Consider the following 25,585-nt stretch of genomic DNA (forward strand, 5'->3'; position numbering starts at 1 on the left):
AGGGCGGGGCTATGCTAACAAGCGGTGGGCGGGCATATGCTAATGAACCGGTCTGGCCACACGGGTTGCGCCCGCAGCTGCCCCGAGCCCAGGCGAGGCGGCGGCGGCGATGACCATGGCCGGGGCGCTGGCGGGTCTGGTCGCGGGCTTGCAAGGCCCGCGGGTCGTCCCCAGCCCGGATTCGGACTCAGACACAGACTCGGAGGACCCGAATACCCGGCGCAGCGCGGGCGGGCTGCTTCGCTCGCAGGTCATCCACAGCGGTCACTTCATGGTGTCGTCGCCGCACAGCGACTCACTGACCCGGCGGCGCGACCAGGAAGGGTCCCTGGGGCACGCCGACTTCGGGCCGCGCAGCATCGACCCCACACTCACCCGCCTGTTCGAGTGCATGAGCCTGGCCTACAGGTGAGGGCGGCTCCGGGGCCGACAGCCTCGGCCCTCCACGGCGGGACCTCGCTCTGGGGCCCCCGGCCAACCCACTCGGCCCCAAGCCTTGGTCCGGCTGTTCTCAGAGACTCGGGCCACATCCTGGATCCCTTCTTCTCCTCCACCCCGGAGTGTCTCTGATCCCGCCCTTTCCACTTGGCCCCCCCGACTTGCATCCCTCTCGGGTTCCCATTTCTCTCCACCAAGACTCCCTCCGTAGGGCAGGGACCTCCTGCCCTCTGCCTCGACCTCCGGAGGCCCTCCTCCGGCCCCTCTCTCCTAGTCCTGACCCCTCCGCCCCCAAAGAATGCCAACAGGGCATCCCTCGCACTCCCAGGACCCTAGGTGGTCCTAACATGCCCACCGTTCACCCCGGGGGTCACTCCACCCGAACACCTGCAGCCTTCTGCTCCCAATACGGAAGCCCCTGCCCAGGCCGACTCTTCTTGCACCCGCGCGATACTCCTCGCGCCTTGGTTGTCCCAGTTCATAGCCAAAGTCTATTGAAACCCAGTCTCTCGTCCACCCTGCACCCCTCGATTGCGGGACAATTAACCTGTTCTTAACCTCCTGGGTCGAGGGTGGCGGGAAGAGAGTGCCTGGGGAGGACCCAGGAGGCGCTCCCTCGCAGTTTCCCAGCGGGGTCCGGCATGGGGTGATACAGGCTGCGCAGGGCTGGTCCCGGGGAACCGGGGTCGGGGAGGGGGGTGCCTGGGATCTCCTCCCCGAGTCGCCGCGCGAGGTTCTGCGCCTAATATTGCCTGGGACCCCTGCTCGGCGCGTCGCAGAGCACGCCGGCCGCGCCCGGCCCCAGTTCCACGCCTGTGTCCCAAGGGAGGGCGCGAACCAGGGTCCTGGCTCGGTGCCCCGGAGCAAAGTTCCCCGGAGCGGAGGGACCAGGATAAATTATCAACCGAAAACCCGTAGGAGAGAAAGGGGGATCGGCCGGCCTTGATCTTTTCTCTGTGCAAATATTCCTCTTCCTCTACGGCGCCTCCTCCTCTTCTGAGAACCGCTGGCTAGAGACCGGCACTGACTGGGAGCCGGGGAGCAGGGGTGGGGATTGCGGGGGAGTGTTGCCCACCCCCTGCTGCGGCGCCCAGCCTGGACCCCATTGGCTGGACGCTTTGTAACCTTGGCCCACACGCTCTGGCCTCGGGCCCAGGTCATGTTGCAATCTGATCGCCCAGAGAGCCAGACCTGTGTGGAAAGTTCAAATTCCCATCCCATTCCTCCCTCCCCTCCTCGGACATCACGGGACTTCAGGGGACAGGGCATCTAAGGTCACGGGACACCGGATGTGGGATCCAGCCAGGGGGAGCACCTGCTCCCAGGGTCCTCCAGGGTCCCCTTTTCCTACCCATTCCCAACTTATGCTTCTTGCTTTATACCCCACACTGCTCTGCCTGGGCTGGCTCAGGCCCAGCCCCCCATCACAGACCATGGGTGACCCAAAGGGGAGATTCAGGGGAGAAGGCCAGGCAGGGGACAGAGTCCACTCCCAGAACCACCCCCACTAGGAGGCTGATGACACTTGTGACCCCAGTTAGGGGAAGCTGGGGTAGGGAGATTTGGGCTTTCTCCCTAAACACCAAGAATATTCCATCTCTGTGGCCGGCCCTGAGCGGGGGCCTAAGGGGTAGGGATGGGAGTGGCTCAGTACCAGAGGACTCTTGAGTTCTCCCATTTGGCAGAGGGAAAAACTGAGAGTCAGACTCGGACAGTGTTTTTAGCCCGTAAAGACTTCTAATTATAGGGGTTCCTTGGAGGGGAGAGCAGTGACGAAGCTGGGGTGTCCCAAGAGAGAAAGTAGATGGGGAGGGACAGCAAGGCGGGGGGGCCAGGGGTGCTGGGTGGAACTGGTCAGTTTGACCCCGAGGGACAGCCTGTGAACGTCTGGTCAGCTCTCACCCTCAGCAGGGCCGTGTAGGCAGAGAGAGGATCGCTCTCATGGGCAGGAGCCCCGTGTTGCACGGTTCTGCGGGTGGCAGTTTCAGGGAGGCAAGTTCTGAAAGTTCTGAGAAAATACCTGTTCATGGTCAGAGCTGGCTGGCTAAGGAAAGAATGGCCTCAGGGATGAGTGAGAACAAACAGGATGCTATCAGGGAAAACTCTAAAGGAATTTCTGCAAGGTACATACGTGGGGTGAGGGGTGGAGTTCTGCATTTTCGTCTTCTCATTCCCTAAATTCCCAGAATTTCTATTGGTCATAAAAAATCCTTTGAACTCTGGCCACAGGCTCTTTTCTCCAGGGTGGACCCCTCTCCTCCCCTCCCAGCCAAATCCTTTCCTCCTGGGCTTGGATGTCACTGTCTCACCTCCCCGAGCCCTGCCTGGCCACAGACACTACAACCTCAGTGGGGAAGTGGCAGAGGGAGGGAGGCAGGTGGGGGATGGGGGCGGGCACTGGGTGATCAGAGTGGGCTGGGAGGTTGCTGGGATACAGGCTGGGGCCACAAACTCAGGAATACCCCCCCAGGTGCCACAAAAGAAGCTGGCCCGGGAGGTATCAGAGTGCCCCCTCTGTCTGTCTCCCTACTGGACAGATGGTGTTTACCTAACTTAGGAGGGATGGGGGTGGGCAGTCAGAGGGCTGGGTGCTTGGGCCATGTACCCTATTTGGGTAATGAGGCCTGTTGTGCCCTGGGGTAGCGGTCCCCCCACCCCACCCCAAAGCAAACACAGGAGCTGGGAGACCAGAGAGCAGAGGGGACCCAGTGACTCAGGTACTCAAGGGGCTGTAGGAGCCAGCCTGCCAGAGAGGCCCCCCGAGAGGGCAGGCCCGGTCTTCTGGAAGACTAAGACTAAGCCTTGGGGCCTCAGCCTTCCATGTGAGCAAGAGAAGGTGGGCCAGAGGGGACTCATATATTACCCTAGCTGGTGAACCATGAGGAAGGAGGGAAAAGGGAAGAGGGAGGGACCAGCAGGGGTCCTAAGACCCTGAACATCTTGACCTCCTAGGCCTGCTCCTTGGGGGTGGCAGACTTGGCCTGCGACCATCAGGACCCTGAGAGTCAAGCCCCTCACCTGGTGGAGCCCAATCCATCCTGTGGATTTGATTGACTACCTGGGTCAGGGTCAGGGTCAGGGTCAGGGTCTCAGCCCCTGCCCATCACTCCACCATCCTAGCTGCCTTCCTTTGGGCCCTGGTGGCGGTCATGTTGCACATATTCTGGGAAACAGTGTACCTTCCAGCTCAGTCCAGGTTGCCATGCTGGGGTTTGGGGCTGGGCAGACACCAGACAGGCAGTGAAAAGGCAGTGGCTGGCTGCCTGGAGGTCGCCTCTGATGAACCCGTTCCCTCTGTACTCAGACAAACCCTACCCACCCCCCGGGGGCTCAGGGGGCCAGTGAGATGGATGGAGAAAAAAAACACAGGGCCTGAGTGAGATTCCACCACGTGTCCTTGGGCACGTCCCCTTTACTTCCTGACCCTGTTTTCTTCAGTAAGAAATGGACAGACGTTGTCATTCCAAGGACTGAGCTCAGAAACAGGTCTCAGCAGGTCTCGCCAGAGGAACACAGAGGCCTGGAGTGGGGCCTGGGAGAATATTCTAAAGGTAGTCATTTCAGGCAGTTAAGAGTGAGGGGCAGGATTTGGGGGTGGTCCCTCACATGGCCCACCATAGATGAGTGCCCCAGGGCCCAGGAAGAGAGTGGAGCCCACCACCCCCTTCAACTTTCCACACCTGCACCCTGACCCAGCCCTCTCCCTCTGACAGTGGCAAGCTGGTTTCTCCCAAGTGGAAGAATTTCAAAGGCCTCAAGCTGCTGTGCCGGGACAAGATCCGCCTCAACAACGCCATCTGGAGGGCCTGGTACATCCAGTGTGAGTGGGCACCACGGGCCCGGCAGGAGGGCTGACGCGGGGGCTGCCCTGGGCACCCTCAACACCAGCTCCGGCAGAGCACCTCGGGGGAGACCGGGGTCCCCAGCATCAGTACCCCTCGACAGCTTCTAAACCCAGAGGGTCGCGGGGGACATGTCTGTCCCGAAGGGTGCTGTCCACTGTGAAGCTGGGCACAACAGGAGTCACCCCTTAGAAGTCCTAAAGTGGGCTGAGATGGGGGAACAGTTGAAAGCCCATTCTGCACCCCATTAGTGTAGTCAGGTGCCTCGAATGCCAGGGTAGAAAGAAGCGTTCAGCACTATCTGGGCCAATTGCAAAGGGGAAACTCAGATCCTGGTGGATCTCCACCAGCTATCCCGTGAGGTCCTTAGGTGCCCCCTCTGCCATCGAGATTTGAGGGGAGGGAGCCCAGAGAGGCCACGTGGTCAAGTGAAAGGGACTCTGGTTTCAGAGTCACCCAGGGCTGGTTTCCCACCCTGTCTCTGGCCCTTGCTGGCTGTGTGACTGCAGGCAAGTTGTCTGACCTCTCTGAACCCATTTCCTCATCTATAAAAGGAGGCCAAGAGTCCTAACTTTCATGGCTGGCATGGGGATCACAGGTATGAACAGGCCTGGCACAAAGCTGGAGCTTAATAAATGATGGTTGAATCTGATGTACCCTTGAGGAGGTCACGGTCATTCATTTGGGGATGCAAAACCCACCCATCCCCGATGGCAGGGCAGCAGAGGCTGAGAGGCCAGTCGATCCCATGCTGGACCTTGTCCAGCTCAGTAAGGTCCTCCTGCAGGATCGAAGGCTGTGCTGAGCTGGGAACACACAGCCCACAAGGGCTCACCCATGTATTCTCTGTACTGGCCCCACTGGGTTCCATTCAAGCAGAGAAAAGGAGTGGTTTTTTTTTGTTTTGTTTTGTTTTTTGGTTTCTATTTGCCTTATGTGCCTGGCAGGTTCATAAATCATCTTACTTAAGGCTTCCAAGCAACCTTGGGAGACAGGTTATTATTACCCCCATTTTATGGATGAGCAGGTGAGGCCCAGAAGGCGAGTGACTTGTTCAGGGTCTGGGTTCTTAGTTGCTCAGTCCTGTCCTACTCTTTGCCACCCCATGGACTGTAGCCCGCCAGGCTCCTCTGTCCATGGGGATTCTCCAGGCATGAATACTGATGTGTTCAGGGTGACAGAGCATAAAAGGAGCAGAGCTATGACTGGCTGTGAGTTCAGGGCTCTCCAGCTCAGCCCAACGCCCCTTCCACTGCTCCCAGCTGACTGGCTTCCAGTGAGAATGCTCAGGACAGGCCCTGCCCAAACCAGGAAGCTGGTGGGCTAGGGGGAGAAGGAGTCTCTAACTTCCCTCACCACCCCATGCCATCCTGAGGTTCCCCACTCTAGGCTTTCCCTCCAAAGCAGGATGGGATGCAAACCCTTCTCTCTCTGCAGAAGGAATTTCTGACGCCAGCCAGGGGTCCTTACCCAGACTATGGAACAAGCTGATGGAAGGACCCCGAGTTCCGAGTCAGGGCAGTTGAGTCAAGTTCTCGCACGTCCTAGCTCTGGGACCTTGGACAAGGCCCTCGCCTCTCCCAGCTGGAGCTTGCTCATCTGCACAGTGGGAATCATAATACACTCTCTTGCTCAGGCTTGCTGTGGGTTTTCAGCAAGACAGATGATCTGTGTCACCTCACAGGGCCTGACACACACAAGGGCTCCCTTCAGGTGAATGCTGGGATTGATTACTATTATTGTGATAATAACCACAGCACACAGCAGGCCTGAAACCCAGTATCAGGACTCCTCCTTCCTGAGCCCGGAAGGTTTGAAAGTGGGCTTCAGGAAACGCGGAGGAGTGGGTTTGCTGGGGGGCTGCCTGGCTCCTCCCCTTCACACATGCCTCCTTTGGGCAGGCTCCGGGCCTCCGAGCTCCCTTCTTTTTCCACACCACCAAATCGTCGTATTACCTCTGAGCTCCTAGGGCCTCTCCTGGGCAGACCTGCCACCCTGCTTTAGCTGTTGTGATGTGTGTGCTTTCCTTGTCTCTCCGCATAAGCTGGGAGGTTCATCCCTGATTCCTCCATGAGTCCCCTGTCCCAGCACAGGTGCAAGGGGCTAGGAGGCCGCACGAACCGATGAACTTACCGTTGTTAGGTAAAGCATGCCCCAGCCCTAGGAAGTCACATGATCCCTGCCCTTCCATCCAGAGCACAGGGTCACCGGGTTGGGGAGGGCAGAGCCTGACCAGGCCTGCTCAGCGCTGACTCTCTGTGGACCCTGGACAAGCCCGATCTTTCCTGGCTCATATCCTCAACAATGAAGCCAGGAGCAGAGACCCTGAGATCCTCCTTGCTCTCATCCCTGGGAGTTCACACAACCGAGGGCCCTCCCTTTGCTTTCTGTTCAAGCCGTGCTTAGCAACTGGGACAACTCCCATCCCCACTCCCACAGGGGTAGTCTTGGAGAATGTCCTTTAGGACAGAACTTTGTAGATGATGCTGAAGGTCCCAAGAAATTCCATGGTCAGGTGGCCCCCCCTCCTCTGTGTCAGAGGAAGCTGGCTGTGGGTTGAAGCAGGATGGGCCCTACGGACACCCCGGAAGTCCTCTTTGTTAAGATTGCCAGGAAAAGTCACTTCATCATGGGGTGGGGGGGGTGGGTTCCAGGGTTCTAAAGGCCTGCTGTTTGCCAAGTTCTGTGGCAGATGCAAGGATTTGGGGCTAAAGGGCACTGCCCCTGCTTTCACTCCCAGCAGAGGGGCCAGCGTGCAGAGAGATGGCCGAGGCAGGGCAGAGAGTGAGGCAGGTGGGACCGAGGGGTTGTTTCAGATGAAGAAAGGCTTCCCAGAAGAGAGAGTGTCCTGAGCTATCCTGATGGGGGCATAGATGTGGGTAGATGAAGCAAAGGAGGGAAGGGAAAGGCATTCTGCATAGAATAAAGCCACAGGGCTGCTGGGGCAGGGAGTGGGGTGGGTGTCTGGCTTCCACGTGGGGCCTGTGAAGGAGATGGAAAGGCAGGAGAAGCAGCGGGGCCAGTCACAGGGGCTTGGAAGTCAGGCTAGGGGGCGTGGACTTTATCTAGGAGGTTCAGGGAACCATGGAGGGTTTTAGGCCTGTACCGCCAGTGGGGTAGGAAGAACTGACCTGGCCACAGAGGAAGGTGAACTGGAGAGGGTGAGGCTGGAGTCAGGGAGGTCTAGGTGAGAAATGACACCAGACCAGGGGGTGACAGCATATGGAGGGGAGGGGATGGTGGAAGAAATGTCACACATCCTTGAGGTTGAGAGGGTCAGTCCATGGATTAGACGGGGACGCTGGGAGGTGATGGGAGGTTGGGGCACTGGGAGGCCAGGTGGGCAGTCCAGAGGAGGCTCTGGCTTGGCAGGGAAGTCCCCAAACATCTGAGAGGGATGTTTTGAGACAGCCTAGTGGAGGTTCCCCCAGGCAGCTGGAAGATGAGTCTGAAGCTGCAAAGGAGCAGGATGACAGAGGTTGGGGTGGGGCTGGCAGCAGGGCCAGTGAAAAGTGGTCAGGGAGACAGGAGAGCAGAGGGAAGTCTCCTGGGGCCTGGGGAGGAGGAGGGGGTTGCCCTGAAGCCAAGGTCAAGGAGCATGGGGCTGGGGAGGGCCAGAGCCTTGAGTTCAGGAGCTGGGTCAGCAGGGTGAGTGTGGCAACAGATGCTGGGGTATAGGAGTGCCCATGCCACTGGGAGGCATGGAAGTGGAGGTGGCGAGTGACAGCTCTTTCAGAGTTTGGGAGGAAAGCCAAAGGGAAGGTTTGAGAGGTAAAGCAGAACCTGGCACTGGTTTATGGGCCAAAAAGGAGCCTGGGGAGAGATCAAGGCTGGAGACAGGGATGGGAGAGGAGGAGGTGGAGAAAGGGCTCAGGCAGATGGCCTGAAGTGGAGCAGGGATGGTTCTCTGAGATGGGAATGGGGACCCTGAGGCAGGGACCAAGGCTCTGGACCTTTAGCCTGCCAGACTGACCAAGACCTTCTCTGGACAATTCACTCCCTGTGGCCCCACAGTTCCCACTCAGCAAACATTGCCTGCACACCTCCTAAGCTCCCAAAGGAGCAGATGGTGCGTGGGAGGTTTGTGTCACAGGGTCTCATAGAAAAGGGAGATCTGGGAGGGCCAGAGTAGCCTGGAAGCCTTCCTGGAGGTGGCACTTAATCTGAGCATGGAAGGCCTGGCAGGATTTCATAGTGTGGCAGATGAGGGAGCTGGGCACCCCTGACCTGGCCCCCTTCTCTCAGATGTGGAGCGGAGGAAGAGCCCCGTGTGTGGCTTCGTGACCCCCCTGCAGGGGCCTGAGGCTGATGAGCACCGGAAACCTCAGGTAGCCGAGACCAACTGGACCAATCACCTGCCGCCCTGCCAAACCGGGCCCCCTCCTGCCCATCACTCCTCGTGCTGAGCGGGAGGGGACTGGGCCAGAGGGAGACTGGGGTGAGGGTGGGGTCAATGCTACCCCCGCACTGAGGCCCCTTCCCGGCCCTCCCCAGGCCGTCGTCTTGGAGGGAAATTACTGGAAGCGGCGCATCGAGGTGGTGATGCGCGAGTACCACAAGTGGCGCATCTACTACAAGAAGCGGGTCAGTGGGCGCGGCGGGGAGGACCCTTTCCCTTGCCACCGCGTCGCTTGCAAGAGCCCTGGGGGAACGCCCTCGTCCCACACACCCTGCACCACCCACCTCCCACCGGCCCTCCACTAAGACCCAGGCCGACAGTGCCACCGCGTGGCCGCAGGACCTCCTCGCAGCCTCCTTACCGCCAAAGAGCTCCTGAGGGGCCGCGAGGGATCTGGTGGATCTGGCGGGGAGCCCGCGAGTAGGGGAGGCCTTGGCCGGGAGGGATAGATGGGGGCAGAGGGTCCAGTGTCCCCCTCTGTGTGTTCCCGCAGCTCCGTAAGTCCAGTCGGGAAGGGGATCTTCTGGCCCCAAAGCAGGTGGGTGCTCCCTGGACCCAGAGGATGGACGGTTGCCTCTGGGTGGGCTAGGCAGTGGCGGTAGGATGCGGGAGGGAGGGCAGGGGAGTGGGCGTCGCCGCTGTCCTGTGGTTGGTGAATCCACCTCTTCTTCCCATGGGAGGGGCAGCCTTGGAGCGCAGTAGTGGGAAGACCCCAAGACTTCTGGTTGACTAAGCAAAGTGGTGGGGAGGCATGGGAGAACAGAGGGCTGTAAAAGCCGGGGTCCCAGGTAGGGGAAAGTGCAGGAGGCAGGTGGGGACCCTTAGCTCTTTGGCAAGCCCGTCTCAGTCTATCTCCTGGGGAGAGTTGTCAGAGGCCAGTGTGGTGACCCTAGCCTTTCAGGCAGCAAACTTGAGTCCTCCAGAGAGAGGAGAGGACAGCGGCCCATCTAGATGCCTGATCACCCCCTCCCCTCAGGCAGGGGGCGACCCAGAAGACCCAGGGGCAGTGGGAGAGCCCTGGGTCTCCAGGCCTGTAAGGAATGGGGTGGTGGTGGTGGGGTCTCCTGGGGCTGCTGACGGCTCTGTCTCCCCAGGCGGAAGGGGGGTGGCAGCCACCGGAGCGATGGTGCGAGCAGCTCTTCACCAGCGTGGTACCCGTGCTGCTGGGGGGCCCGGAGGAGGAGCCCGGCGGGCGCCAGCTTCTGGATCTCAATTGCTTTCTGTCTGACATCTCTGACACGCTCTTCACCATGACGCAGCCCACCCCCACACCCCTGCAGCTGCCCCCCGAGGACGGTGAGGGCCTGCACCAGGGAAGGGAGGCCTGAAGGGATCCAGGCAGCCAGGGGCAGATGGCCAGGCATGGGCACCTCCACCCTGCCCAACGCTCCTGACATCACCCCTGCCCCCTTCCAGCCTACGTGGGCAATGCTGACATGATCCAGCCAGACCTGACGCCGCTGCAGCCCAGCCTGGATGACTTCATGGAGATCTCAGGTGGGCCAGGCCCCGCCCCCTGGGTGGGCTGCCACAGATCAGTGGTAGGAAGGCCCCAGTATGACTGAGACCTCAGGCTGGTCCCAGGCCCCTCTGAAAGGGTAGATGATCTGGGTGATTTCTGAGGGATCTTCCTGGTCTCCCTTTGTCTGGGCCTTGGGATACAGCCAGAGTAGCCTCCTGTGAGATCAGGGTACCTGGCGGGGGACAGGGGATCAGGTCCATTGAAGCCACAAGCTCTGGGGAGTTCACAGGAAAGCATGGACTCTCTCAAGGGAGAGAAGGGCTTTGATCCCTCTCCTTTGTTTGAGCCTGTTTATTCGTATTTATATAACTCATTTTTAAGAACTATTTATTAAAGAACATTTCAAGCATCCACACAGGTAGGGAGAGAGAATCCCCATGGAACCCTCACCAACATCAACATTTATCAACTCTTGGCCATTCTTTCATCTAGAGCTCACCCACTTCTCTCCTCCTATGTAATTTTTTTTTTTTAATCCCAGGAATCTTATCTTATAAAGCATTCTTTAAAGTAGCCCTTTGCCCTACCTCCCTCTCCTGAGCCCCAGGGCTACCGGGCACTGGTGTCTCGTGTCCCTCCAGAGATATCCCGCCTGTACAGCACACGTGGACAAGTGTCTCTTGGTCTTCATGGCAGCTTTCTTCCCACTTTGCTTTCTTCACTCAGCTTTCGGCCTTGGAGACTGCTCCCGGTGGTCACACGCTTAGGGGACTCTGGGGCCCAACCTGTCTCATCCGAGGCCTTGGGGACACAAAAGGGGTTCCTGGCATAAAGGCTTGGTTTTGGTGACCCCTCCACTCTTTCCTGACTGGCGGGGTCCTGGGCCTGTCAGTTGAGAGGTGGAGGCCCATGGGGCGGGGACGAGGGAATGAGGAACCACCCCCACCCCTGCCTGGGGGCGGGGTGGGGGGGGCACTGCAGAGACTGCAGCCGTGTTGATGGCAGTGCCCTGGGAGCAGACCCGCCTGGGAGGGCAGCGGCCCCATCGGGGCCCACAGACTCCTGCCACAGGTAGGAGCCCAGCGGCCCCCACCCCGGGGCTCTGGGCAAAAATCTGAGCGTTGGGTTAGGACGTGCAGGGTGGCTGCGGGAGTGGGGTCTAGCTGGGGTGACCTGCCATAGGGGGCCTGGGTCACACAGGGAGCATCCGGAGCACCAGGGCCTTCAGAGCTGCTGCTCTGTCCCCCAAGAGCTCCTCACTTGAAAGGAAACCCAGGAAGGGAGCCATAACTCTCTGGAGGGAAGAGGCTTGGGGCGGGGGGTGGCGCTCAGCGGGGGGATGGCAGGTCAGTGGAGGGGAACAGGCCAGGGAGGGCTCCCTGGGTGGCTGGGGCTAGGAAGTGACTTCTGCCAACCTAGGTAGGGTGGGGACCGGCTACGGACAGGGGACCCTGGTGACTCGGGCCGGGCTAAGCTTGCTGATCTGTGAGTCCCGCCTGATTCTGGGGAGTGGGCGGCAGCTGTGAGGGGGTGCTTCTCTGAGACCCTGAGCATCCTGGGGAGACAGGATGAGGCCCGTGGTCCCCGTGGGCCTGGGGGTGCGGGGTCTGTGGGCGTTCACCCTCCACCTCCTAGTCTTTCTGCTGAAGGGAGGCTGGAGGATCCTGATCTCGTGGCTGAGAAAGACACACAGCCAAACACAGATACAAGCATGGGGCAGACATGTACACGCCAAGTCACACCAGGGCAGGTACACACAGGCTCAGACAGAGCAACTGACGGCGGGAGGCAGACAGGCAGACGCTACGTGAGACGGACACAGGCAGAACCAGCCGCCCTGGGCCCCACCGTCCAGTAAGACCCCGCACAAATAAGACCCCATTGGGCTCGCAGCTTGATGCCAGCTTATCCCACTCCTGGGTTTCCTTCAAGGGGCCCCTGGGAGAAAGCCTGACCGGCTGTCTTGGCCGGGGTGGCTGGGGCCAGTGGGGTCGCCTCTGACCAGACCAGGAGGCCTTGGGAGCTGGTGCAGACAGAAGGCTGCTCAGGGTCAGAGAAAGGTGCCCGGAAGGGAGCGGGTGGGCAGGCGGCGACCAGGCCCGGGATGTGGTTAGGCCGCGGACAGCTGCTTCCCAAAACCAGAATAGCCTGGGGCTTACACAACCCCCACCTCCAACAATCTGGCTGCCCCCCACCCCACCAGCTCTTTCAGGCCTTCTGGCGCCCCTTCACCCCTGCCCCCGCTCTGAGCCCACCCTCTGACCCTGCTCAGACCCCCGTAGGCCTCTCACCCCCGACTCCTGGCCTCCACCCTTGGAGCCCTACCCACTGATCTTCCAACTTGTCCCAGACCCACTGCCCTTCTGACCTCTCTCTCCCCCAACTCACTCCGTGACCTCCTGACACCCTGATGATGCCCTTCCCCATCGCAGACCTCCTCCCCTTGGACCTCGCCCTCTCTCTCCTTGGCACTCTGTAATCACCCTCTCCTCCCCCAATACACTTTCTATGTCCCCAGCAGGCGCAGACAAGGCCTGGGGCTCCCAGGTCTGGGGGTGTGGAATGGGGTCCTCAGTTTGGGGACCAGTTTGGGGGCTCGGTGGGAGGGCTGCTTCCTGGGGTCCTGCTAACACCCCCACGCCCTTCCCCAGCTGTCTCCCACTCAGGCCCATCCCACTCAAGCCTCCGCCGCTGCTTCCCCTGAGTGAGACAGAAACTCTCCCAGTTTCACAATCTCCCCTGGAAGGCCCCCCTCTCTTGCCGGCCCCCACCTCACCACCAACCCAGCCCAGGGACAGGGCCAGCCCGCTGCTTCCAGCCATGGCCTTAGCCCTGACGGCTGCCACCCTGTGCATCTGAATTCCAGATTTCTTCACCAACTACCGCCCCCCACAGACGCCTACACCGTCAAACTTCCCAGAGCCCCACGGCTTCGGGCCCATGGCTGACCCCGTCCTCGGCAGCGGGATCCTGGGCTCGGAGGTGCCCCCTGCCTGCTCAGGCATGACCCACCTCTCAGGGCATAACCGCCTGCAGGTGAGCTCACCCGCCTCACCCCACCCTGCCCAGCTCACCTGCCCATGCCCAGGAGGTCTTCAGGGTACTTCCTGGGTATGTTCTTGGTCCATCAAGAGAGAACGGAGGCCTGGTTCAGCTGGGGAGGAAAGACCCTCGTGAAGCAGGGCTGACAAGATGGTTAAGGGGGAGAGGCTGAGGACAGAGGAGCATGGGGCTGGGCTGCTTGTTGGAGGGCTTCCTGGAAGAGGGGGCAGTTCTGGGCTTTGTGAATGAGTCAGGTTTGAGCAGAAGAGACCGCTAGACGGTATGCCGGATATGAGGAGAAGCGTGAACTCATGGAGACCGAAGCTGGGCACATGCCTTTAGGAAGCTGTGACTCTTGTCAGTTTGGCTCAGGACCTCCAGGCCCAAATCCGATGCTGCCCCCCCCACCCCCCGCCCAATGCTAGGGTAGCTGCCTTTTTCCTCCATCATCAGACTTTTCCGGCACTGTCTTAGTTCGTTGTTTGAGGGGTCTGTCTACTGGACTAGATGATGGGCTCCTTGCTGGAAGCGCTCTGCTTCGCTCACCACATCCTCACACTTGCCACATTGCGTCTTCCCATCCTGAGCACCATTCATAAGCACATTCACAGCAGGCAAAAATGGTTGCCCAGTGATTGAACAAGTCGGTGAATGGATGAGTGTGTGAATGGGTGGGTGTGTTGGAGAATAGATTGCTGGGTTGCAGATGGGGGTAGATGCTTGTACAGTTGGTGTATATATAGCTAGGTGAGTGGTTGGTTGGGTGGATGTGCTGGTGGATGGATTTGTAAATGAATTAGTAGTTTGGTGGATCAATAAAGGGCTTCTCTGGCGGTTCAGATGGTAAAGAATCCACCTGCAATGCAGGAGACCCAGGTTCATTCCCTGGGTCGGGAAGATCCCCTGGAGGAGGGAATGGCCACCCACTCCAGTATTCTTGCCTGGAGAATCCCGTGGACAGAGGAGCCTGGTGGGTTTACCTCCCAGGGGGTTGCAAAGAGTTGGACATGACTGAGCGACAACCACGTGGAACATGGTGGATCAATAAATGGGTTGGTGGATGGATATGTAGCTGGTGGATAGATGGAGGGAAGTATAGGTGGTTGGATGGATTGGTGAATGGGTTAGTACCTGGAGGGCAGGTGGAAATATAGGTGGATAAGCTAGCTCATAGATGAGAGAATAAATAGGTGGATGGATGGATGGGTTGGTGGATGGACTGATAAATAATTTAGTGAATGAATGAGCAGGCGGAAAGACGGAAAGATTGATGCTCTTTCTCGTGCTTAAATTTGTGTATAAATGCGCCCCACTCTTTCCCCTCATTAGATTGTAATGTCCCTGATGTGTGTGTCTGAGGCCAAGGACTATTCAACTCCCACAGTGCCCAATCCAGAGCTCAGCCAGGCAGGAGGCTTCCTGGGAGGCCCCCCAAAAGGCCAGCTCTCTCTCCCGCTCTTTGTCCCCCAACCAGGCTCGGAGCAGCTGCCCTGGCTCCCTGGACTCCAGCACCTACCTGAACTCTGATTTCCTCCTTCCTGAAGACCCCAAGCCCAAGCTCCCACCCACTCCTGCACCCCCACCCCTCCTCCAGTACCCTAGCCCTGCGAAGGGGCTGGGCTTGGAGCCCTGTCCCCCGCCTCACTTCCCTCCCATGGCCCCGCCTCCTGCTCTGCTGCAAGAAGAGCCCCTCTTCTCGCCCAAGTTCGCTTTCCCTGCAGTCCCTCCTGCCCCGGGAGTGTCCCCGCTGTCTGCTCCCATGGCCTTCCCACCCACCCCGCAGCCTGGCCCAGGTCCCGCCCCCTTCCCCATAGACCTGCTACCCTCCGGCTATTCGGAGCCCCCATTTGGGCCTCACTTCCCGGTACCCCAAGGCACGCGGCCCAGAGGCAAGCCCCCTGCCCCGTCCCCCAGGGGGCGGAAGCCCGGCGCCCCCGCCGTGGCCCCTGCCACTGCCAGCCCCACTGCCACTGCCGGGAGCAACAACCCCTGCCTCACGCAGCTGCTGACAGCTGGTGAGTCGGGCCGCCGGGGAGATGGGGACCCAGTGTGGACACCGAGAGCCTATGGGATTAGAGGGTTGGGGGTGAGGGGCTGGCTCAGCCGGAGGTCCTGGGTCCTTAACCCTGAACCCGGAAGGGGTGTGGGCTATTAGGAAGGGAGGGGTGGGGCCTGGGAGATGATGGATGGGGCCCCCAGCATGCTGTCTGTGCACAGCCAAGCCTGAGCAAGCCCTGGAGCCTCCGCTTGTGTCCAGCGCTCTCCTCCGGCCCCCAGGGTCACCGGTAAGACAGCGGGCACTGGGAGGTGGGGCTGCACCCCAGGCCTTCACCCCGACTCTCTGCCCTTCTCCACCTCAGCAGGACACTCTCCCCGAGTTCCCCTGCACCTTCTTTCCCCCGACCCCGGCCCCCACACCACCCCGACTGCCTCCGGGCTCGGCCACCCCGGCCCCTCCCAGGCCCCTGATTGTCCCCAAAGTGGAGCGGCTCTCGCCCCCAGCGCCCAGCGGTAAAGAGGGGTTGAAGGAGCTGGTGGGGGGGTGGCGGTCTGTGGGATGGAAGGAGGGGAAGGGGGATGTGGGGGACGACGTCTCGGGCCAGGATGAGAGGGACAGGGCCACGGGACTCTCTGCCCTGTGTGGGTCTGTCTGTGAGTCCATCTGTCCCCGGCACAGGTGGTGAGCGGCGGCTGTCTGCGGAGCTGACCTCGCTGGCAGGCCCGGGAACCCTGAGCATCCGTATCTCTCCCCCGCAACCCATGCTGAGCCGGGGCCGTCCAGACAGCAAGGTGGCACCCGTTCTTTCCCTAAGGTCTGTTTGCTCTACCCCAGGCCCTCCCGCGCTCCCTCCCAGGCTCACGCCGGCTCTCTTGCCTCTCCCCCAACCGCCAGACAGAAAACCGGCGCATCACACACATCTCTGCAGAGCAGAAGAGGCGTTTCAACATCAAGCTGGGCTTTGACACGCTGCACGGGCTGGTGAGCACGCTCAGCGCCCAGCCCAACCTCAAGGTGAGTGCCCAGGCCCCCCAGCCGCATGTGGACCCCCACCCACCCACCCAAGACCAAACCCCCAGGCCCTCCACACACCCACTGGCCTCCGCCCCGCCCAGTGCCTCACTCCGGGGCCCCAGTACCCAAGGCCGCCCTGGTTGGTGCCGCCATAGATGAGCAAGGCCACCACACTGCAGAAGACAGCCGAGTACATTGCCATGCTGCAGCAGGAGCGTGCAGCCAAGCAAGAGGAGGCCCAGCAGCTCCGGGACCAGATCGAGGAGCTCAATGCCGCCATCAAGTAGGTGGGGGCAGGGAGGGTGTGCAGGGCCAGCAGGGGGCCTGCTGCCTGACTCCCCGCCCTGACCCACCCCGTGCCCCCAGCCTGTGCCAGCAGCAGCTGCCTGCTACCGGGGTGCCCATCACACACCAGCGGTTCGACCAAATGCGAGACATGTTCGATGACTATGTCCGGACCCGCACGCTGCACAACTGGAAGTTCTGGGTAGTATCCTTACTGGGCCAGCAGTCTGGTGTGTGCTGCAGCCAGATCAAGCTGTACCTGACACAGTCCCCGCTCCCCAGGCCAGGCAGGGTCTCCGGGCTGCTCCTGGAGGAAGAGGCTCCAGTTCCACCCCCTCCTGCCAGCCCCCTGGCACCTTGGCCAGCAGCATTGCCTGGTGATGGGCTGGGAGTGGAGGGAAGCTGAAGGGGAGCCACTGGGTGAGAGGACCACAGCCCTGCCCTCAGAAGGTCCTAGGGGAAGTTTGGGAGAACCCAGTACTGGAGAGGGTAGCCACTCCCTTCTCCAGGGGATCTTCCCCACCCAGGGCTTGAACCCAGGTCTCCTGTATGGCAGGCACATTCTTTACCATCTGAGCCACCAGGGAAGGCCCAAACTCTGAGTTAGATGACTGGGGTAGACCCTCAGGAAAACTTCGAATCTCTCACTCCCTTACCTGGTCGAGCCCTTGACTGAGCCAGAGCAGGAAGCCCACGGATAGGGGCTAGCCCAGGGAAGGCCATGGAGGAGCTGGCGGAGGGAGCAGAGAGCTGCGGGAAGACCTCGGCAGACGGGAGGGCGGCTTCAGTAGGGGTTCTTGGGGTTCAAGGCTGGACAGTGGTCGGAGATCAGGGCTCCATGTGAAGTGGGTGAGGGTACCAGCAAGAGGCCAGGCCTGCTCCTTGACCTGGCTCCAGTTCAGCATTCTCATCCGGCCCCTGTTTGAGTCCTTCAACGGGATGGTGTCTACAGCAAGCCTGCAGAGCCTTCGCCAGACCTCCCTGGCCTGGCTGGACCAGTATTGCTCCCTGCCTGCTCTCCGACCAAGTATGTGCCTGCCCAGCAGAGTGTCCAAGCCTCAGAGCAGGGGGTGGGGGGCCCACCCTGCTCAGACCGCAGTCCAACCTGCCCTCAGTATAGCCTAGACTTTTGTCCATCCCCCACCATGCTCCGGGGTGGACCACTAGGACACCCGCAGACAGAGCTCCTAGGAGGGTTGACTGACAGTCTTGCTAACTAGTTCCTCCCCTGATCCTTTTGTCTTTAGCATCCAAGTGTAGATTGACCCCTGACCCCGGAAAGTGTCTCTCCCTCTCTCTCTCTTTTCCCAGCTGTTCTGAACTCCCTACGTCAGCTGAGTACATCCACCAGCATCCTGACGGATCCAGACTGTATACCCGAGCAAGCCACACGGGCAGTCACAGAGGGCACCCTTGGCAAATCTTTATAGTGTTGGACAGACCCTGCTGCTCACTCAGCTACCCTGGGGCTGCTTTCCCTAGGCACGCCCCTCCTGCCCCGAGTCCTGGCTGTCAAGCAGGGTTCCTTCTCATCTCCCGGAAGCTGGAACGAACCGTGTTCCAGTCCCTGTTCTACTATAGCAACTAATGCTGTGATCTGGGCGTGGGTGGGAGGGGGTGGGGGGCGGCGGGGGCGGGTAAGGGGGGCTCTTCCTCCCTCTTTGGACCTCCCGTTTTCAGTCTGCAACATGGGGATGGGGAAGCTTCGAATGGAAGAGGATCCCAAGGCCTTAGCAGCTGTGGTACTTGGGAGACTAACCTGGCAACTCATGGAGTTTGAAAGAGGGAAGGGGGCGATGCTTCCTTATCACTCCCACCTGCTCCCCCCACAGGTGGGGCCCCAGCCTGTGTTTCTAAACAGCGAAACAAAGGAAGTTCCTTCTCTGTGCTCCTCCGCTGGTAGGGGAAGAGGCCACAGGGTGATGTCCCCGGATGAGGCCAGGAAGGTCTGATCCCAGGAGAGAGTGGGCAGGGGGGTGACCAAACCAGGGCAGGTATCTGGTGTGTGTGTGTGTGTGTGTGTGTGGATACGTGTGTGTGTATGTGGATTTTGTAAAGAATTCTTGATCAATAAAAACAGAAAGTGTCAGGGACTGTCAGCGTGTCTCGTTCTGGGATGGAGAGAGAGTGGTTGTGGCCTCACTGGACACGAGGGGACCTTAGCTTGTCCTCTGAGCTGGAAGCCCCTGGAGGACTTTGACTGAAGGGTGGGACAAGATCAGAGGGACCTTAACGGGATCCCTCTGGTGGAGAGTTGAGAATAGGCTGCAGGGAGTAAAGGGTGGAAGCAGGGAGACGCTTCCCCGGTGGCACTAGTGGTAAAGAACGCTCCTGCCAAGGCAGGCGGCTTAAGAAACTCGGGTTCGATTCCTGGGTCGGGAAGATTCCCCTGGAGGAGGGCACAGCAACCCACTCCAGTATTCTTGCCAGGGAAATCCCATGGACAGAGGAGCCTGGCGGGCTATAGTCCACAGGGTCACAGAGTCAGACATGACTGAGTGACTCAGCACTCAGCCTGGAGATCCTCCCTCTGTGGCCCCGGGCAGGTTCAGAGAGGCTCGCACCTGCCACGCGGGAGGAGGGCAGGGCCGGGACCATGGGGTGGAAGCGACAGGGCCGTCCATCGGAACCGTCCAGAAGGAGAAAGGTGCCTTGGGAGGTCGTGACCACCCCACCATGTGAGATAATGGAAGCAGAGGGTGGGTGGTCGCCGGGTATGGATGTCTTAGCAGGAACTGATGCTGCAGATGGGCAGTTGGGGTAAATGGCCCCAATACTTCAAGCCTTTCATTGATCCTTTTTTTTTTTTTAGCCACACCACGTACCTTGAGCGGTCTTTTAGTCCCCCGACCAGGGATTGAAGCCACGCCCCCTGCAGTGAAAGCATGGAGTCCTAACCCCTGGACCACCAGGGAATTTCCTTTCATTGACCCATTTAACAAGTATTTTGGTACTTGCCTAGTGGTCCAGTGGCTAAGACTGGATGCTCCCAGTGCAGGGGCCCCAGGTTCAATCCCTGGTCAGGGAGCTGGATCCCACATGCCAGAACTAAAAGATCCTGCATGCCACAACTAAGACTCATTGCAGCCCAGTAAATTAAAAAAAAAAAAAAAATTTCCTGAGGGCCCACTATGGACCAGACGGTGGCCTTGGCTCTGAGGCGTATGTTCACAGCTGTATCGCTCTCCGCTGAGAACTATCATTCAAGCCTGAATCCTTGCATGTCCTCAGACCATCCAGAGATGTTTGCTGGCTAGAAACAGGAGACAGTTTTCTGGGGGCTTTGACATTTATGTAGAATAATAATAACAATAACAGGGCTAGCTACACCATTCATCGCGTTCCAAGCATGATTCTAAGCGCTTTATGTATATTCGCTCATTTAATTCTCATCTCACCTACCTCGGTATGCCTGCAGTGAGGACTGCAGAGTAAATATACATACCACAGTGCCTGGCGTAAATCCGATGGAAGAGTTGTCATAATGATTACTATCTACTATGGTCCCCACTTTACAACAGAAAATTGGAGGTGTAGAGAAATTAGCTAGCCCAAGTTCTCATGGTTCATGAGCTGCTCACCCAGGCTGTCTTGCTTTTAGCCACTTTTTACCGTGCAGGTAGAGCTTCCCTGCTAGCTCAGTTGGTAAAGAATCCACCTGCAACGCAGGAGACCCCGGTTCAATTCCTGTGTCAGGAAGATGCCCTGGAGAAGGGAAAGGCTACCCACTCCAGTATTCTTGGGCTTCCCTGGTGGCTTAGACCATAAAGAATCCAACTGCAATGTGGGAGACCTGGGTTTGATCCCTGGGTTGGGAAGATCCCCTGGAGAAGGCTACCCACTCCAGTATTCTGGCCTGGAGATCCCATGGACACGGGAGCCTGGTGGGTTACAGTCCACGGGCCACAGAGTCAGACATGACTGAGTGACTCAGCACAGCACTGTCACAGCAGGTGACAGAGGTACCCAGCCTTTAGGTGCTATTTGCTGCTGCCGAGGCTTATAGGCTCTCAGAAAGGTCAATTCCTGGGAGTTTCTGCTCTGCTGCTTTCACACACTCATCCTGCCACAAAGGTCCCCAGAGGACATCCCCTTGACCCTGTGTCCCCCTCTAGATGCCACCTTCCCTTAAGAGAGTCTACACCTGCCTTCTCCCCCTCCTCCCCTCCCACTTGCCTCCAGCCCCTGCCTTTGGGCTCCTCCTCCCTCCCCACTTCCAGCCCAGCCTCACCCCTGCCCTGACTCTGCTCTTTCCAAGGTCACTTGGCTCCCTCACTGCCAAATCCAACAACCACTTTGCAGTGCTCCGGGGGCCTTTGGACCTCTTTCTTTAAAAAAAAAAAAAAAAAAAAAAATTTTTTTTTTTTAATTTATTTGGCTACGCTGGGTCTTAGTTGCCACACGTGGAATCTTTAGTTGTGGCATGTGAGATCTAGTTCCCTGACCAAGGATTGAACTTGGGCCCCCTGCCTTGGGAGCATAGACTCTTAACCCCTGGACCAGCAGGGAAGTCCCCTGGACCTCCTTTTTGAATCACTCTTTTCCTGCAAATCCAGGCTTTCCTTCCTCCCCGCTGGCAGTGACTCCCAGGCCCTGCTGTGGGAGCCTTTTCCCCCAGCTTCACCCCCGGTCCCTTCCTCAGCCCACTTCCCTTCTCACGCTATGGGAAGCTCCCGGCCCTGCCATTGCCTCCAGCCTCTCAGCTGAGGGCTTCCTCTCCTGTATCTGTGCTGCCCTCTCTCAGAGCCACACCCTGACCTCCCCCTCCCCGAATGTACCACAGCTCCGTTAACCTTGAAGGAGCCAAAACAGCTCAGCATTCCCAAGACTACAGTTCACAGTCTTCACCCTCTAACCTGAACCTTTCCATGCTCCCCAAGCCCAGGAAGGGCACCACTATCCAGACACTTGTGCCCTTGGAAAACAGTCGTCTTCAGCTCTTCCCCAGTCCCCACTGCCCTCTGGTGTGTTACCAAGGTCTGGCCAGTTTGCTGCAGGAAAATGGGGCACAAGGAGACGGTCATGTCCCAGGCTTGGGTGAGCCTCTGGGTCAGACCCCCAAGTGAGTGTCCTTGGCTTTGAGCGGGAAAGAATTCAAGAGCGGCCCCGGTAAAGTGAAAGTAGGTTTACTGAGAGAGGTACACATTCCATCTGGAGTAGAAGATGGCAACCCACTCCAGTATTCTTCCCTGAAAAATCCCATGGACAGAGAAGCCTTGTGGGCTACAGTCCACGGGATAGGGTTGGACACGACTCAGCGACTGAGCACGCACACATTCCCTAGGCAGCATGCAGTCTGCCTGGTCTGTCTCAGAAGGTGAGAGCGGCCTCAGTGTGGGGGTCAAGTGGGAAAATGAGAGCTCCCCCAAATCTGGGGTGGTTAGTTTTTTATGGGCTGCATAATTCCACAGGCCAACGAGTGGGAGGGTTACTCCAGCTGTTTTGGGGGAAGGGGTGGAGACTTCCAGGAATTGGACTACCCCGCCCACTTCATGGCTTGGGTGAGTCTGTCATGTAGCATATGCTAACCTATCTCAATGAGTGAGCTGTATTGTAAGGCTCCAGGTCCGCTGGAAGTTAGTTAAATCTTCTGCCATCTTGAGTCTAGTTGGTTCTAACCAGTTTTTGTTGTATCCTCAGTGGCTATGTCATCTTTTTAATGGTTGTACCCTGCCCCCTTCCCTCTTGTTGCTAGTTGATCTTGTAAGTATCTCGTGGCCATGGCCACGGCCCTGGTCTGACAAACATCACTTTGATACGTAGACTCCTGCATTAGTCTCTGGTATCCCTTGCAGCTAGAACGCCAGCTTAAATGTACATTTTAATAAGTTGGGCCTTTTCAAAACCTTCTTGAGCAGGTCTAGTCCAGGCCAATTATATCAGAATACCTGGCTGTGGGAAGGAGACATAAGCATTTTTTTTTTTTTTAAGTGATTCCAGTATGTATTCAAGGTTAAGAACCACTGTAATAGAGTCTGTGAGCTGCAAATAACCTACATCTGGGGTTCAAGTTGATTTAAATCGTTGGTTCTTACACTTCAGTGGGCATCAGAATCACCTACCAAGTTTGTTAAAATACAGATTTCTGAGCCTTGACTTGTGGTCCAGTGGCAAAGACTCCACAGTCCCAATGCAGGGGGTTTGGTTCTGGATTTGATTCCTGGTTGGGGAACTATTTCCCACATGCCACAGCAAAAAAGATCCCATATATGGTGACTAAGATCCAGCACAGCTAAATAAAAAACAAAAATAAGTATTAAAAAATAAACAGCTTGCTGGGCCCCCACCTCTAGAGTGTCTGAGTTAGCAGATGGGGGGTGAAGTCTAAGAATCTGCATTTCTAATGATGTTGGTCCAGGGCCCACACATTGAGAACCACTACTTAAACGATGAGGAAATGTATCATTTTACCTGACAGAGAGGCCAGGGGTAGGGAGGGAGGCAACAAGCAAGGCCAGGTGGATCTTCAATTGCAAAATGAAGTTGGGCTTCCATTGCTTCTCTGGCTCTTGCTCGCCTCTGATGAGACCAGGTTTCTAGCAGATGTTCAAGGTGCCCTGTGACTGACTCCGCTACCCCTCCAGCCGTAACTTTTGCTCATGCCTTACTTTCCCTCCTAGAATTCCCTTTTATCCTGTTTCACCTGTTCTAAATGCCCACCCTTAAAGGTACAGCTGAATTTCACTGCCCTTCTGAACCCATCTCTCCCTGCCTGATCTGCCCAGTTTTCCCCCGTTCCGCTTTGTGTCACCAGTTGTCCTTCTGAGGGTTGGTTTTGGATTCCAGTTGGGCTGTAGGACACTTGGGGGGTAAAAACAAGGCCGTTACCACAGCCCCGTGGCAAGGTCAGATGGATAAGGATCTCGGAGTGTAGCAGACCCTAGTTGGACTCTGGGTTTGATTCCTGGTTTCCTTGTTGATGTGGGGTAAGTTACTTGACCAGAGCCTAGGGTTTTTTGGGGGGTCTGGTTAAAATTATTTCATAGCATCATCTGTCTTGAAGGATCAACTGAGTTCATGATGTCAAAGAATCCTGTACTCTCAGCTGAACCAGAGCCCTATTCCTGCTTCTCCTTGTCCCCCACATCGATACATTAGTGTCATAGACCTGCATGTGTCCCCAGGTTCACTCTTCATCTTTGTCACCTCTGGAAAAATCACTTAGAGCATCAGTCCCCTAATATGTGGGACAGGAATGTGAGAAGATTCAAAGAAATGCAAGCTCCTGGATCAACAAATGTCATCGGCAAAATGCTTGGTGAATGAAATTCCTAAAAGAACTGAGTTGTCTCTAGGTGGTGGAGAAAGTGGTTCAGGACTGGGCCTTCGGTTCTAAACAGCAAATTAAGGAGGAAAGGCCCCAGAATGCTCTGGACAACCCTCTTCTGGCCCTCCCCACCCCACTGCCCACAGCTGAGTCAATGCCAGTCTCCCCTTCTCCCCTCACCAAGGACAAAAGGGAAGGAAATGAGGCCACTTCATTTGCTCTCTGAGTGGATCTGTTTCCTCACCCGAGGTTGTGGGTGAGTCTGTCTGTCCTCTAGTCTCTGCAGCAGCCTCTGTGCTCGGAGGGTCCTTCTAGAGCCTGAGGGCCCACACTGCCAGGAGAGGCTCCCTGGTGGCCAGGGAAACGTTTGAATCTGGCAGCCCTGACTCTGGTACTTCCACTTGTTCTGGGTTGCGGGGCTGGGAGGCCCATGGAGCACGTTTGTTTCTGGGAACATTCCCTCTACAGCTAAGTGGGTCTGGCCTATCATTAGTCTTTCAGAATATCTTTTTGTGTGTGTGTGTGACTAAATTCTGCCAACTTCCTGGTTTTTGATATAGCACTATAGTTATGTTGCCATTGGGGGAAACTGGGGGAAGAGTCCATGGACTTTCCTGTTCTTTTTTTTTTTCCCCAACTCCTTTTGAATCTATAATTCAAAATTGAAAGTGTGTTGTTAAAAATATTTCCAGGGACTTCCCTGGTGGTCCAGTGGCTAAGATTCCACACTCCTAATGAAGGGGGCCTGGGTTAGATCCCTAGTCAGGGAATTAGATCCCACATGGTGCAATTAAAGATCCCCCATGCTGCAAATAAGACATGGAACAGCCAAATTAAAATCTTTTCAGCTTCCTTCCTTCCTGAAGGAAGGTGGACTCGGCCACCCCCGAGTCCAGGCTCTTATCACCTCCGTCTTGGACTCTTGCAACCACCTCTTGGCTTTCCTTCTATCTTTGTTTGGTCTTGGCACACACTAGTCCACCCATAGAATCTCCAAGATACCAATTTTGATCTATCTCACCCTGAAATGACTAGCAGAGGCTACTGTTTGCTGGGCTGAACTAGCACTCAAGGCCCTCAAACACCTTTCCAATCTTCTTGTTTAATTGCCGAGTTGTGTCCGACTCTTTTGCGACCCCACAGACTGTAGCCCGCCAGACTCCTCTGTCCATGGGATTTCCCAGGCAAGAATACTGAAGTGGATTGCCATTTCCTTTTCCAGGGGATCTTACCGACCCAGGGATCAAACCTGCATCTCCTGCATTGGCAGGCAGATTCTTTACCACTGAGCCACCTGGGAAGCTTCCAATTTCACCTGCTACTTTTTTTTTCTTGCCTGCACCGCCTGGTTTGCCAGATCTTAGTTACCAGACCAGGGATCCAACCCATGACCCCTACAATGGAAATGTGAAGTCTTAACCACTGGCCTGCCAGGGAATTCCCTTACCGGCGTTTTCTTTTACTCATACCCTGCCTCCGCACAGCATCCTCCTGCTCAAGTCGTTGCTGAGGCTGTGCCACCCACTAATTCCAGAACTACCCTTTCCCTTCTCCATTAACAGTAAATATTCATCTGAATTTCCCAATGCTAAGACTGTCCCACCTGTTGAACGGGAGTAAAAATTGGACCCTTGCCTCCTTGAAAGGATCCAGTGTGATGACGGCTGGAATAATGCTTTTACTAACGATTATCAGTAAAGTAGTCAAGGGAAGGCCTGAGCCTGGACTACATGCACTACATTACTCACCCCGCAACGCTTCCGCGACCACACAGCCTCAATGGTCAGGCCCCGCCCTTCCGGGGGCCCAATGATCAAGGCCCCGCCCCTGGAGACGC

General features: G+C 57.6%; 1 protein-coding gene and 1 long non-coding RNA gene across 4 annotated transcripts; one reads left to right on the top strand and one right to left on the bottom strand.

Annotated features, from left to right (window-relative positions):
* The first annotated feature begins 96 nt into the window (after positions 1-96).
* MLXIPL (MLX interacting protein like) lies at positions 97-18,076 on the top strand. Of its 2 annotated transcripts, none has more exons than XM_055561388.1 (17): positions 97-408; positions 4,152-4,258; positions 8,526-8,608; positions 8,775-8,864; positions 9,173-9,217; positions 9,774-9,975; positions 10,096-10,176; positions 13,008-13,177; positions 14,658-15,198; positions 15,401-15,468; positions 15,544-15,694; positions 15,861-15,973; positions 16,077-16,196; positions 16,352-16,479; positions 16,563-16,686; positions 17,379-17,508; positions 17,793-18,076. In XM_055561388.1, the coding sequence occupies exons 1-17, from the start codon at positions 110-112 to the stop codon at positions 17,909-17,911; spliced, it is 2,571 nt and encodes an 856-aa protein (XP_055417363.1). In that variant the 5' UTR covers positions 97-109; the 3' UTR covers positions 17,912-18,076. The 2 variants fall into 2 exon arrangements, with proteins under 2 accessions (XP_055417363.1, XP_055417364.1); XM_055561389.1 differs by having other exon boundaries at positions 16,409-16,479.
* On the bottom strand, positions 10,482-25,585 carry LOC129637325 (uncharacterized). Of its 2 annotated transcripts, none has more exons than XR_008707432.1 (3): positions 25,497-25,585; positions 13,216-13,295; positions 10,482-10,942 (listed from the first exon to the last, which is right to left on the bottom strand). It is a non-coding gene; the product is annotated as an uncharacterized LOC129637325 (long non-coding RNA). The 2 variants fall into 2 exon arrangements; XR_008707431.1 differs by lacking the exon at positions 25,497-25,585 and adding an exon at positions 17,138-17,902.

Source organism: Bubalus kerabau, chromosome 23, assembly GCF_029407905.1.
Source record: "Bubalus kerabau isolate K-KA32 ecotype Philippines breed swamp buffalo chromosome 23, PCC_UOA_SB_1v2, whole genome shotgun sequence".
Lineage (NCBI taxonomy): Eukaryota > Metazoa > Chordata > Mammalia > Artiodactyla > Bovidae > Bubalus > Bubalus kerabau.

Bases quoted from the DNA above. Each gene is read 5' to 3' on its own strand.
- MLXIPL (XM_055561388.1), top strand. From the start codon at position 110: ATGACCATGGCCGGGGCGCTGGCGGGTCTGGTCGCGGGCTTGCAAGGC. The intron at 10,177-13,007 runs GTGGGCCAGGCC...TCTGAATTCCAG, and splicing joins TGACTTCATGGAGATCTCAG to ATTTCTTCACCAACTACCGC. The intron at 15,199-15,400 runs GTGAGTCGGGCC...GTCTGTGCACAG, and splicing joins CACGCAGCTGCTGACAGCTG to CCAAGCCTGAGCAAGCCCTG.